Source organism: Sarcophilus harrisii, chromosome 3 (assembly GCF_902635505.1).
Source record: "Sarcophilus harrisii chromosome 3, mSarHar1.11, whole genome shotgun sequence".
Classification (NCBI taxonomy): Eukaryota; Metazoa; Chordata; class Mammalia; order Dasyuromorphia; family Dasyuridae; genus Sarcophilus; species Sarcophilus harrisii.
Genome location: NC_045428.1, coordinates 83,940,812 through 83,955,440, shown reverse-complemented (window position 1 = coordinate 83,955,440; position 14,629 = coordinate 83,940,812). Strand labels below are relative to the sequence as shown.

Below are 14,629 nucleotides of genomic sequence, written 5' to 3'. Positions count from 1 at the left end.
ATTCTCTGCTCTCTTTTGCATATTGGGACTCAATGTTGTCTGTGTCTGGTCCTATCTCTTATTCAGCTTTGAAAATAGTTACCCCTATGGCAAATGATAATTTATGAAGAGTGAGTCAGTAAGACTAATGAACGCATTAATTATCAGTGTGCTTTTGGGAAGAAAGGTGTTCAGGATAAAGAACAATTTGTGGGCAGTATATTATAAATTTTGTTTGTTTACATGAATGTTTTATTTTAATATGTTAATGCTGACATATTTTGCCATTTCTTGTTAAAGTTGCTGATTAAAAATGAAGCTTTGTTATAATTTGCTTTCCATGTTAACCTGAGAGCAAATGAAGATCCCTTATGTGTCTTATTATATGATTTTTCTAAGATGGATATTCATAATTAAGAAATTTGAATGGCTACTTTATGTTTGGTCCTTAGGCACAGGAGACTCTCTTAATCCTAGACCACAGGCCACAATTTCACCAGCGGATCTTCATGGAATGTGGTATCCCACTGTCCGAAGGACTCTTGTATGTCTCTCTAAATTATACAGATGCATAGATGTACGTATGGAAAATTTAATCTCTTTGTAGTTCATATTTTCTGCCTTTTGAAATAATTGAATTTTATACTTTGTTTTTAGAGTAATATTTTGTCAGTGTCGTAATATCTCAGGATATTGGGATTAGGAGGGCCATTTAGTTTTCATCTCAACTTCTTCATTTATAGATGAGGAAACCAAAACATCTGTTGAGACCTGCTCAAAGTCACATAACTAGTTAACAGAACCAGAGCTAGCATATTGGTGTAGCTTTCATTATTTTCAACTCCATATAGTTATGGTAACAGAAATTCATGTACAAGAGAAATACTTTTTCAGATTTGTGTATCTGATTTAAATTTTTAGAAATAATGCTATTAATTTAGACTCAAATGCTACTCACTTTGAATCGGCATTTGCAACAGGTAGTTCTTAAAATCCTACATTGTTCAGTATTCAGAAACAAGTGGGAGGTTTAGTTACATATTTTTGCAGATAGTCAACTTCATTATTTTAAAACATTCTCTTTAATGAAATGATTGTAGTTTTCTTCAAGATCCATTTTATTTCTGTAATCTACAAAACATCAGTAATTTTTTAAAATGTGAAATAGTTTAATAACATTTTTACATATTTAAATCTTTAATTATATGTGTTGACATTAGTGTCAATCACATTTAAGATAAAAAGACTTAGATAAAAAAAGTCATAGAAAGAAGTAGTTGTGCAAGTTCCATTGGTAGCCAAGAATAATGTGTTATGAATAGTGAATAATTTTCTGACTTTTAGAGGCTTCCTGTGATCCCCTTTATTCCTTGAAACTATCTGAGGATATAGAATCCTAGAAACTGGGGCAAGAACAGAATTCTTTTTAGCTACATGATTATTGTTACCTATGATTGCTAGGATTTCCTTGAACTGGAATCACATCATCTTTATAGAGTTAAAGAGATTCCCAAGTTTCTTATTGAAAATCTTTTCCAGTGAGAGGCTCAGCTCTTTCCATCCTCATCCACCTTTTATCTTAGGGTGGGCGTTGGGAAAAGTAAAAAAAAAAAAAAAGATTTTAAGTATAGTTAATGACAGAATTGGCTGTCAGTTTGCAATGCAATCATGCAGCTACATATACATATTCATTTGTGGAAATAAAAGATGTCCACACACTGGGAGTTTGGAGGTCACAGGACAACCAAGTGGAAGAAATCTTTGAGGACTGGGTAGAAAATTTTGTCTGTAGGAATAGAGCAGAGCTTGTGGCTCTGTAGCTGTTAGCTGCAGGGAGCTCTGATTTCTTTCCTTCCTTCTCACTCTTTTTAGTGAGCACTTACAAGAGGCACAGCAAGGAAAAGTGCTTTCTTTTGAACTTAAAAACTGCCTAATAATTGAATAATTAATTAAGTCATTCTTCTAAGTCAATTTTGATTTGAGTATTGAATCAGTTTCAGGGGTTTAATCAAAAATATGTGTGTATGCCCTTTTTAATTGGGAGAAATTGTACTGTACCATAGAATATACCATTTGCTAAACATTACATACTACAGAATTAGACTGATATTGAAGGGACTTAATTAGATAATGAAATTCCTTTATTTAATTAGAAAAGGAAATGGAAACTCAGAGATGGAAAATGGGAAGATCTCATATCTAGGAAGTAGCAGAGTGGGGAACTTGGGTCTGGGATCTCTTAGTTAATTATACTTGTATGTCTGGTCCTTGCCATTCATTTTTAAAATGAGGTGTTGGAGGAAAATTTGTTTTTAAACATCATCTTATACTTTTAAAAAATGTATCAGTACTTAGCCTTTTTTTTTTTTTAACTCCACCAGAGGGCAGTGTTCCAAGGATTATCCCAGGAAGCATTGTCGGCTTGCATTCAGTCATTACTGGGCGCTTCAGATTCAATCTCAAAAAATAAGGTTTGACAAAAAATGTTGGATTAAAATTTGTGGTCCTTAATGATATTGTGGAGCATTACACATTCATGTGCAGATTTAGAAGTTACAAGTCATATGACAGCAGAATTTAGTCCCTTTTCAGATTTTGCTGCCTGTGTACCCTGTGAGGAGAATGAATGTTTCATTGTAATGCTGCCATAAAAATATTGCAATGATACATATATAACCTTGCTATTAAAGAGCAGGATCAAGATAACCTGCTCAACAAGGGTGGTAAATTATTGGAATTATCTTGGCTAAAACAGTGGGAATGATTTTTAAAAATTCAAGGCTAATTGAGTATTGATAATGAAAATGTTCATTAAAAATAACTGCCTTTTTATTTTTGCAAAGATTTTTTTCTTTTTCAAAATGTAATTAACTTGAATATTAATTATTTGCCCACTTTCTTTAAATGCTATAAATCCCATAGTATCGAAGCTTCTGTTTACATCTCCAGTCATCGGGGAAATGGGACTGGAAAAGTTCTGTGTAACTGTAGTCCATGACTATAGATTTCATGGAACACCAGCTACTTTAGAAAGCCAAATGGGGCATTTAAAGATGTTTACTCTGGGTTTTCTTAAGGGGTTAGTTAAGGATTGTTCTCTATAATATTAAAATAGTCTATCCTAAACGCAAAATTTGACCCAGACAATTTCTCTGTCACCACTGCTCTTCCCTGCTTCTTTTTTCTTTCTTGGACATTTTCAATAAGAAAGGGATGTGTGGCTGTCATTGCCACCATGGTTCATTCCTCTAGATGATGTTAATTCAAGTGTACAGGGAACTATGGTGATTTTATTCCCTTTTATAGCTGTGGCTTCCTTTCATAAATCCTTCCCATGACTCATGAGTTTATTCTACTTTAATTCCATACGTGATGTTTTCAAGGTTTCATTTAAACAAAAAGTAGTATTACTCCTCCCTTAAAATATCAGACATGTTAGACCAGCCCTAATTTCTTCCATGTGTGATCTTTCTCGTCTTCACGAGTTAGGGAACTTGGGGTTAAGATTTTAACAAGTGTACCAGGGAGAGGATAAAGCATAGGTTTTTAGACAGATAGTTAAGATTTAAACAATTTATATCTAAATTAGAATCATTCATATTTTTCTACCCTTATTAGTAGGATTTAAGTGGCACTGGCCTCCCATTTGTCTTTTCCTAGCCTTTTGCTAGAGATAGAAGAATGACCCTTTATTTTGTTTTTTATGTATATTTTTAGGCCAATTATTGCCATGTAATTCTTTCCATATTTCTAACGTAAGGAGCTTAAGTGGATGAGCAGATAACCAATTTGATGAGCATTAACTTTTTTATTTTTGTGGCTGAAATATCATGTACTTTTTGGTATCTACGCCTTTAAAGAGAGATGACTTTATAAAAACAGTTTTTGACAGTCTTAAACTTTTTTCTTTTCTTTTTTTAAAGTTCTTGTATGTTATTTTTTGCTTGTGAAGTAACACAAAATTTGTTTAGGAAAGCAAATATGGCCACCATTCCCTATACGTTGTACCACATCGGCTTTGTAAAATATGCTTTTAACTTCCTTAAGTTTCACCTTAAGAAGAATTATTTTTAAAAGGGAACAGATTATAAACAGATTTCCAGTGCTTAGAACAATATCTGGCATGTACCCAACTTAATGAACAAGTACTTGTTGATTTCCTGCTTACCTGACGTGTTAAAGAAAACAAACAATATCTTAGCTTGTTTTGTACTGAAAATATGCATGGATTGGTAGAAAAGAAGTAGGTTTTTTTTTTTTTCTAAAGTTTAAGCCCTGAATAGTAAAATTAATTGTTTATAAAGGGAGGATAATAAACTTTTTCTGCTATACATAGTTTCACTAGAGATTACTTCCCAAATTTCACACTCCTCTAGTGTGATTAGCACCAGTTTTTTTACATAAAAAGCAGACTACAATTATGTGTCACTAAAGATTCTTGTCTGTGCTTTGAAAATGCAATTGAATTATAAAACTCTATGAAAAGATGGAGGAAGGGATGCAAGGAACTTCAAGGCAGCTTCTAGTTATGTGGAAAAGCCCAATGTTGGTGATGAATAATCCAATGTGGTAACACACATAAAGTCTTTAGGGTTAGGGTTTTACTTTTTATATTTATAGAACTGTCTCTCTATGGGAGTAGACAATATTTCAAACAAAATAAAGAAAAATATATTATGGAATTCTGACTGGAAAGATATCCTGCTTCCTAATCACCTCCTCTGTTTCCAGATTCATGCTGGGGATTGGGAGTGGATGGGGAATATAATATGATACAATATAATGTGATGATTGATATAATATAAAATAATATGATATAACATGTATATGTACATGTATGTATGTCTATGTGTATGCAAGCACACATGTACAAATAAAGCTGATGGTTCTCTTTAAATTTGTTGTTTCATACTTTTTCTAAGCAAGATAGTAATTGTCTTGTTTTTACAAAATTCTTTTCCTGCTTTATTAGTATACTTAAGCAGTATATGTTTCAAGACTTTGAGGGCAAGATTTTGCCATGTAATTTTTAATAGAGTTTAGGGATCCACAAAGGTACTACAAAACTATAAGATTTAGGCTAAGGGCTCCAAATCTAGGTAGGAATAATATTCCTTAAAATTAGCTTCATTATAGTCATCTATATGTGATCTCTGCTTTTGTATTATTGCTTAACCTATGATTCTCTGCATTTTCCCCTTTCAATTTAGACCCAGGTTGATGGACAGCTTTTCTTAATTAAGCATCTTTTGATTCTTCGTGAACAAATTGCTCCATTCCACACTGAATTCACCATTAAGGAAATTTCCCTGGACCTTAAGAAAACTAGAGGTACTTCATTGTCCTGGCTGATATAACTGGACAGATTTTACTTGTCCAGATATGTCAGCATAGGGTGTAGGTTTATTTTATGTTCATCTGCAATGTTTTCGCATGCTTGCTTGTTCCCATCTGGGCTGCTATATTCTAATTGCTTCTTATATGCTGAAACATCTTCTTAGAAAAGGAATATCAGACAATTTCTGTATACTTGAAACCAACTTAACCTGTTGAAAAAATGGGGAGGGGAACTTTAATTTTGTTTTTCTATACAGTATCAAAGAGATGATTTGACTAATTTGCCAGAAATGATCAGCTAGTTATTGCAGTGGAAATTTCAGGAGACAATGTGGGGCAGTGGAGGGAGCCCTGGTGGAGGAGCTTGAACAGCTAAATCCTCATTCTGCCTCTGCCACCTTGAGCATGCCCCTCTGAAATTTGCCTTTTTTGTAAAATAAATATGATAAATAGTAGTGCCACCTACTTCATAATATTGTTGTAAAGGCCTAATGAGATTATGGATTTGAAAATTCTCTGATTCTAGTCTGCAGAGCTAACATAAATAGCATCGTGCTGGGTTGGAATTTATTAATCCTGTAATTTTTGTTGAACAGTACAATCAAATGGTTTGTGAACATAGGCTAAGTGTGAACCACAGATTTCTCTAATAACCTAACAGTTTAAACTTTTCTTGACACTATGATAAAGTTTCAGCTTCTTTAAGCTACTCCTAAAGGGGTAGAAAGTTATTTAAGTTCATTCTTATGTTGCGCTGTCAAGGCATGAAGCTTTTTTTTTTTTTTAAACGTAAGCTTTTACTTGTATTCTTTTAAAAAAAATGTTTTTGAGCCCTTGCTAAATGCAAGGTATCATGCCAGATACAAGGTTCTTAGGAGAGAATTGAAATCAAGAGAAGAGAAGAGGAGGGATGGGAATAAACATTTATAAAGTGCCTAGTATCTTTGTTTTTTTCAATATCCTGTGAGATAGATGCTATTATTGTTTCCCTTTTACAACTGAGGAAACTGAGACAGAGATGGAAGTGACACAGTGAGTGTTTGAGGCTTGATTTGAACTTAATTCTCCCTTACTCCAGGCCTAGCACTTTATTCTACCTAGCTGCCCTAGGGCATACTAGAACAGTTAGCCTCAGGAAGGAAGAAGACCAGTCCTTCTAATGAGATGAGAAGAAAGGAGCAATATGAAAAGATAAGAGTTTTGAGGTATGGAGTAAAGAAAGTGAAAGAAGCTTAGTTGGGAAAAACCTGAGAGCTCATAATTCAATTTTTGTGTGACTGGAAATACCTTCTATAACACTCCTGATAAGGGGTCATCCAGGTTCTGTTTAAAGATAGGTAGTATATGGGAAATTGAAATCTTAAGAGACAGCACATAGCATTTGTGGATAGCTCTAATTCTCTTATCAAAGAATTGGTTAGTCAATAATTCATTCATTCAACTCCAATACATTTTCTAGGCCATAAGGCAGATACATAAAGCTAATTTTGATAAGATCCCTAAATTTAGCCAAAATATAGCAAAGAGATATATATATCTCTTATATATATATATACATAAGTATGCAGTACTGTTTGACTGATATACAGTAATTACCTAGAATGTGATAGGGTCATGAAACAGATGCAGAGTGTTATAAGAGGTTAGAAGAGAGATTACTTGTAACTGAGAAGATTTGAGAAGGCAATTCAGAATGAAATACCAAGAGAGGTAAATGTTGAAGGATAGGATAAGATGTCAAAAGGCAAAAATTGAAAATGTGAGAAGAGCCTTTTCCAGCTGTGAGGAATTGGTTATAAGTGAAGGCTTGCAAGTGAAGATTTATGAAAAATAGATAGGTTAGATTAGAGTGTAGAATGTGTAGAGTGTCAAATTAAGCAGAAATGGCTCCTTGCAGATTTCACATTGACTTAGAAAACTGCAAATTAACATTGTTTCATTGTGGTTTTTTTTGGTTATTGTTGTTGTTAGAGACATTTTCCAGTAACATTTTAATCTGGTTTAGGCCTTCCTAAGTTTGACAGCTCTGATGGAGTGGACAGTAGTCTGAAAGTTATGTGTCTTTCTATCCATTGGAACATAAACTCCTTGAGAACAGGGACTGGTTGTTCCCTTTTTATTTATAATTTATAAAATTATTTATAATTTGTAAATATTTATAATTTATTTTTAATATTTATAATTTATAATTTTATTTATAATTTATAATTTTGTTAGCATTCTTACACAGAGTAGAAATTTAAATAAACATTGAAGAAGCTAACATTGACTGGCTTCCATCTTAAGAAAACGGGAGGTAGGATCATTTAACGTGAAAAGGAGGGTGGTTGAAGTTAAGAAGTTAAACCCTGATATGGGGATCCACTTGTATTTTTGGCTTATGATTTAATTTGTTGTATAGCTAAGTCCTTGTTATTAAAAAGTGCTATTATTAAAGGTTCTATTATAATTTCTTTTGTCCCTAAAAGATTTACTTTCTGATACAATGGGTGCCCTTTGTTTCAGGTATTGTAGGTGTGGGGAAACAAGCTAATGTTCATCTTTGTATGCAGCATCTTCAGAATGGAACTCTCCTCTAAATACATTCCCACTTCTCTTAAGTAGTCACTTAAATTTGTAGTTTTGGAGGCATCCTTGATTTTGCCCTTTATCTTACCTTCAATATCCAATCACTTTTAAGTTTTACTGATTCTCCCTTGTAAAATCTCTCTATTTTTCTCTCTTTTTCCTTTCTTTCTCCTTCTGTTTGTCTTTTTTCTCTCTTGACATGGTCACCCACCACTGTAATTCAAGCTTTCAATACCCTTGTCTAGACCATTACCACAGTATCTTATTCACTCATGGTTTGTAGTTTTTCTCATTTCCAGGCCTTCTTTCATGCAGCTGCCAAAATAATCTTCCTAAAGTACAACTCTGACTGTCTTAAAGCACAAGTTTGTTGATTCCAAAAGAAACTTCAATGGCTCTTATTGCCTAGAGGAAATAGCACAAGCTCATTTGCTCATCATTTAAAGTCCTTCTTAATCTGGTTTTAGTTAGCCTGTTTATTGTACATTACATCTCTTCATATGCTTGATATTCTTTAAAGTCACTCTCCTTGGCTTTGCACAGCTTATCTCCTGTTCTTTGAACATGCTCTTTCCTCACCTCTGCCATTTGTAAACAGAAATCTTCCCTTAGACTTAGGTTTTTGGTGCTCTCTCTATCTTCCTCAAGTATTTCCTGGTATTGTATCACATCATCATGTCGGTATAATATAAACTACCTTAGAGCAGGTTTTAAAATTTTTGTCTCGGAATCCCCAACTTCTAGAATAATGTCTTAAAAATAATAGGTACTTAATAATTTGTTGAATTGGATTATCTTTATTACTATTATGATTATACAAATTTCTATCAATATTCAGATTACATACTGATGCCTAACTATTGATTCTTTTAGATAATTAAATTATTTCTTTTTATTATTAGGTATTTTAGCAGTACTGTTACTATGAGGGATTTGAATTGATGGAATCGGGAAGTATAGGATTACATTTGTACTATTCCAATTACTCTTCCATTCTTTCTGGTCTGTAAATTGTTGCTGTTTGTTTCTGATTCTTTGCATGATGAATTATTAACTATAATTAACAAGGGTATGATAAACAATTAACATCCCTAAATTTTGACAGAATTTGGCTTGGAGCCTATTTTTCACAAAACTTATACATTCAAAACACAAGTTGATATGACTTTTACTGTAGAAAGAATTCTTTTAGATATAACTATAAAAAGTTTTGTTCTGAGAGTTTTCTTCACCAGAGATTCTCTTTCATTAAGAGATGGGTCAAAGACACTGCTGTTCTGTGCCTGAAAAATCAGTTAGAAATGTTTGAAACTTTGCTTTTTTTTTATTGGGCAAAGCTAAACTAAAAAAGTCTTTTCTTCCTGTCACTTTTTATGCTGCTATCTTTTAAGCCTCTGACTTCTCATAACTAACTCTTACAGCTTATTGCATTTGAACATCAATGAGACCTTTAGTACTTTGAGTAGATTCTAGTTAGACTGGAGGTTAAGGGTTAAATATGTCCTTATGGTGTTTTTTTCCTGGCTGACACATAATTTTATTCTCTTCAATTTCAAATGAGTAAATTTTTGTGCCAGTCAGAGTCTGTAGCTGTGAAGCTGGGTAAGTATTAGTTTTTTCTTTCAGTATTCAAAAACCAATTATTACTCTACAGATTAATTCTTCTAAAAGTCATAATTTGGTAACTATATAGTTTAGGTGTCATTAATGAAGTTTTTAATCAGAACTCAGCATTTATCCCATTTTCTTGGAATTATCAAATTGCAATTGGTAGTTATTTTAAAATTCTGATTTAAACAATACACAAAGATAATCATTATTCATGTCCATCCCATCGTTATTCTTTGAGTAGAGTTGGTTAAATTGAACTTGTTTTTTTTCCCCCCTTTGTGGTTGATGTTAAGAAGTAGCATTTGTTGTCCATTGAAATGGCTAAATAAACATATTTTTCTTTAGGAACTGTGCTAGCTAAAAATTACGTGTTCATAGCATGGGTGATTTTGTTTCACAGATGCAGCATTTAAAATCCTGAACCCTATGACTGTTCCAAGATTTTTTAGGCTGAATAGCAACAATGCTTTAATAGAGTTCTTGTTGGAGGTGAGGAATCTATTTATTTTGAGGGGGGAAACTACATTTATTTTAATGTGTGTGATTTCTAGTAACATAAAAATAGAAGAAAATTGTTATCTTCTTTTTAAGGGTACTCCTGAGATAAGAGAACACTATCTTGACTCTAAAAAAGATGTAGACCGACATCTGAAGTCAGCTTGTGAGCAGTTTATTCAGCAGCAGACCAAGCTGTTTATAGAGCAGCTGGAGGAATTCATGTCAAAGGTATAAATGTTGCTGCATTTTTGTCATTGGAAAATAATCCTTAATCTCCCCCATATTTCCTTGTATTTGATCATCCTTTTATGGCACTTTTACCAAAGATCATGAACTTTAAGCTTTTTTCAGCGTATAGATTTCTCAGCATACTATTACTGAAGCACTTGCCTTGAAGAGTTTGGTATATTTCAAAATTTTAAAGGAAAGTTTACAAATATCAATTAGCAAAGCTAATTACAATCAGTTTCATTGTTATGTATACAATAATTATTCATATGGTTTTGGATCCATTATTGGAGTCATTATTAGTGTTAAGTAATTTTTCATAGGATCAGTTGATGGAACTAGGAATATTTAAGCTGGAGAAGAGAAAATTTATGAGAGACAGGATAGCTGTCCTCAAATATTTGAAGGGCTGTTAATGGGGAAAAGAGATTAGATTTGTTCTCAGCTTCAGAGAACCCAAAATAAGAACCTTAGGTGAGTCATATTTAAGGTCCATGTAAAGAAAAACTTCTAAATTCTTAAAGCTGCCTTAAAGGGCAATGGGGGGGGGGGGTGGTACATTTCCTCTCACAAAATTCAGAAGAGAGAAGTATTCAGATAGATCATCAGGGATGTTGTAGAGCGAATTCTTTTGTATTTTGGCTTTTGAACTCCCTTCTAATTCCCTGATAGAGTGATTTGTAGCAGGACTTCAGCTTTTCCCTTAAAGATAAAGTTCTTATAACCTTTAATGGAATGGTTTTTTGCAACTTCTCTTTTTCATTGAAGACTCACAAAATTGGATTGGAAGGGTCTTTGAACATCATCTAGGTTAATCCATATTTGACTAGGAATTCTCTGTGGTACATCCTTGACAAAACAAATGATCCAGTTTCTGTTAAAGCCTTTTGCCTGAGCCAGCCCATCTCATCCTGCTGTGGGACATTGCTAGACACTGATGTCACTCTTTCTTTACATTTGGCTTGGATAATTGAAAGTTGAAGATTTTATACCAAGATACAGATATTCTGTATACTAATAACTATAGTCATACATCAAGTATATCTATTTAAAATATATTTTGTATTTAAAATTCACATATGAGCTGCTGTCATATGCTGTTAGATCATAGCAGTTTTTGATACTTCTATATTCAACTAATTGGTTTGTCTTTTTTGATCACATCAAAAATGTATTCTTAAAAAAATCTAGCTATTAACTTCTACTTAATAAACATTTACTAAAGAATTATTACATGCATAGGAGGATCAAATGAAAGAATATTTGAGCAGTAATTTATAAACCCTCCTGTGTTATGTAAGTGCAAGGTATTATATAGAGAACTGTTCTAGTTAATTTGGGCTTAATGGAAGAGGCAGGCGTGGTCCAGCTGCCAAAAACTTTTCAGTCTAATTGGAAAGGCAAAACATTAACACATGAAACAACTAAAAACCAGATACATCTGTGGGTGATTGTGTGTGACTCTTGCCATATTCATCCAATGTCTAGGAAGCCATCAGTTTTAAAAATCAAACCATTAGGTTGATAACAGAAACGTCAGAGGAATCACAGTCAAATAATTTGCTGATCTCTGATGGTTCTTTATCCCGTTAGTTGATTTTAACACAATCTTAGATTTTGGATTATTAAATTAGATAACATTCATATCAAATGAAAAGTTTCCAATTATTATTTTGTGTCACTTTTGATGATAAAATGATATCAGAAGCATTTAAATCTCTGACATGTGTGAAATACAATTTTCGCAGGAGTTATTTTTGTATTGAGTCAGTGTAGAACAGCATTAGACACATTTTTGGCAGAATGTCTATCTTAATCCTAACTGATAGCCAGTGGTATTGATTAACGTTTGATAGTTTTAGGTTTAGGTTTAATTTTTGGCCTCATAGAGGGAAAAAAAAAATAAAAAAACAAAATTTTTAGCTATTTTATGGAATAAGATAAAGCTTCTGAAACAAGTATTTGTGAATGTTATTGAAATCCAAGACTCAAAGATGATATACTATAGCATTTTAGAAATGAACAAATTTTAAAAGTGTGAATTCATTGATTCATTTATTTGAGAAAGAGGTCTTAGCATAAACTGAATGAAATTTCAGCTATTATAAATATTTGGAAAGGTCCTAGATAACTGAAAATTTTGGAGTAAAATAGAGCATTGTATAGGGAATTTTTAACCTGTGCTATAACAAAATGCTTCTCCCTAGACTTTGCTGCACCCCAGTTGAACTTCAGCAGGGTTTATTTCTCTGAGTGCTATTACAATCCTCTCTCATCCACTGTGTTTTGGGATTGTGAAAACATGGAGTAATGGCTATTCTCAGCATTTGAATTGTTTTTCATTTGACTTTACCTCTTCTGTTTTTGCCTCACACAGTTTTCTCCTAATCCTGATTCTTCACCAGTCTTATAATATATTCATTGTGATTCATTGTGTTCCTACTAAGACTATTTAGTCAGTACTGTTTTTTGTTTTGTTTTGTTTTTACAAAGTGTTGCTGCAGTATGTTGAATTTGGACGTGTGCATTAAAAAAAAGCCTTTGGCCAAAAAAGAAACAAATTTGTTTAATGAAGAATAGTTATATAACTCACCACTAGAGTTTGTGTGACATTTCTGATACCTTAAGGTGATGTCTTTGTATTTTTTCCTGCAAATTTTATTTCTACATGACAAATGTTAAAATAATGTACTGCAGAGGAAAATAATGAAAGCTCTAAAATCAACTTTCACATTTTCCTGACAGCTAGAGCTTTTGTTTTCAAAAGTCAACAAAGCTATCCATCTTTCAAAGAACTTTCCATAAATGTGAACTGAAAAGCTTTTTTTTTTTTATTTGCAAAAATTTGCAAAAAATAACTTGTGTCTCTTCTGACACCGTTGACATTTTATAAAAACCGTTTTACTTTTGTTATGAATGACTGCAAGAGAAATAGAGTTCTGGGTGAAATTTTGGTAAATAAAAGAAGCACATTTCATCACTTATTTGAGTGTGCATTAAAAAAATGTCAGGTAATACTGGACATAAATATCTCAACATATATCCTCATCTTTTCACCTTAAGTTCAGATCGAGTTCCCTTTAAGTAGGAGCTTTCTTAGTATGAACCAACATAGTTTAATGCACAGAGTATGGTTCTAGGAGGGTAGAGACATTGTGTATTTAAGAATCTTTGGTGTGATTCTTTATCCTGCCATTCTACTATCAGTTAGTAGGTAATGCTTTTCATTTCACAAATGGAGAAACTAATGCTTACTATGCCGTGTTATATAGTGACCCACTTGATGGAGAACAATGGCTAAATCAGAAGTTCTTTTTTTTATTTTCTTTTAATGAATATTCTTACTGGTCTTTTTTGGAAAAACAAAATAGAAATAGCAAAGTATATTTATTATTTTACTATTCTGGAATTCTCTCCCACCCTGGCTCACAGATACTTACTGGGTAAATATTGTAGTACTCAAATCTCTTCAAAATAGACTCTGAGAATTGGCCAAAATTTGATTTTTATATGGAAATTTTATTGTATTTTTTTTTTTTTATAGTTTGAAATAATCCATAAGCCAAGATTGGAAAATTTTTGCCCAATCATTAGATTTGCAACCTGGATTTCTCATCCTCTTCATCTTTAGTTTGTTGCCAAGAGCTGTCTTGTCTACCTTCCTAACAGCTCTTGTATACACTTTCTTCTCTATTCTGACACTGACATTATCCTGATTCAGACCCCCATCATCTCTTTCCTGAACTTTTGGCTATAACCTGCTGCCTCAGGTCTTTTCCCCACTCTAGTCCATCCTCCACTCAGCTATCAAATTTGTCTTTTTAAAGTCTAACTATGTCACCCTTTTTGTTAACTCCATTGCCTCCATATTGCCCTTAGGATCAAGCGTAAAAGCCTTTTTTAAAGTTCTTCATTCCTAATTTTTTTCACTCTTCTTGTATCTTAATTACCTCTAAATACTCATTAACCCAGTGACACACATCTATTTAGTGTTCTTGGAGTGCAACATTCCTATCTTTTGACTCTGGCCATTATTTTCACTGGGTGTCCTCTATACCTGTAGATTTCTTCCTTTTCATCTCTACCTCCTAGCTTGTTGGGCTTCCCTTCAGCCCCAACTAAAGACCCTCCCACCCTCTTCAAGAAGCCTTTCCTTGTCCTCCTTAATCTTAGGGCTATATTTCTTCTATTTGGCATTATTTATTTATTTTTGAATTTAATTATTTGCATATTATTTCCTTATTATACTCAAAGGAGTGCTGACAGGAGTGCTTTTTGTCTTGTGTTTTTGGTGCTTGGCACACAGTATTTGGGCTTATAATAGGTGTTTAATGGATGTTTGTTGACTTTATATTGATTTACAATGATATCCCAGTAATTTAGACCTACTGTAAAGAAGACTAGTATG

General features: G+C 33.0%; 1 protein-coding gene across 1 annotated transcript in view; it reads left to right on the top strand.

Moving 5' to 3' along the window:
• Positions 1 to 14,629, top strand: part of COG3 (component of oligomeric golgi complex 3) — a 62,552-nt gene that overhangs the window by 33,636 nt on the left and 14,287 nt on the right. Inside the window, exons 15-19 of the mRNA XM_031958378.1 lie at positions 432 to 556; positions 2,361 to 2,450; positions 5,190 to 5,310; positions 9,896 to 9,984; positions 10,087 to 10,221. Of these exons, the coding sequence (XP_031814238.1) occupies positions 432 to 556; positions 2,361 to 2,450; positions 5,190 to 5,310; positions 9,896 to 9,984; positions 10,087 to 10,221 (560 nt within the window). The remainder of the gene's footprint in view (positions 1 to 431; positions 557 to 2,360; positions 2,451 to 5,189; positions 5,311 to 9,895; positions 9,985 to 10,086; positions 10,222 to 14,629) is intronic.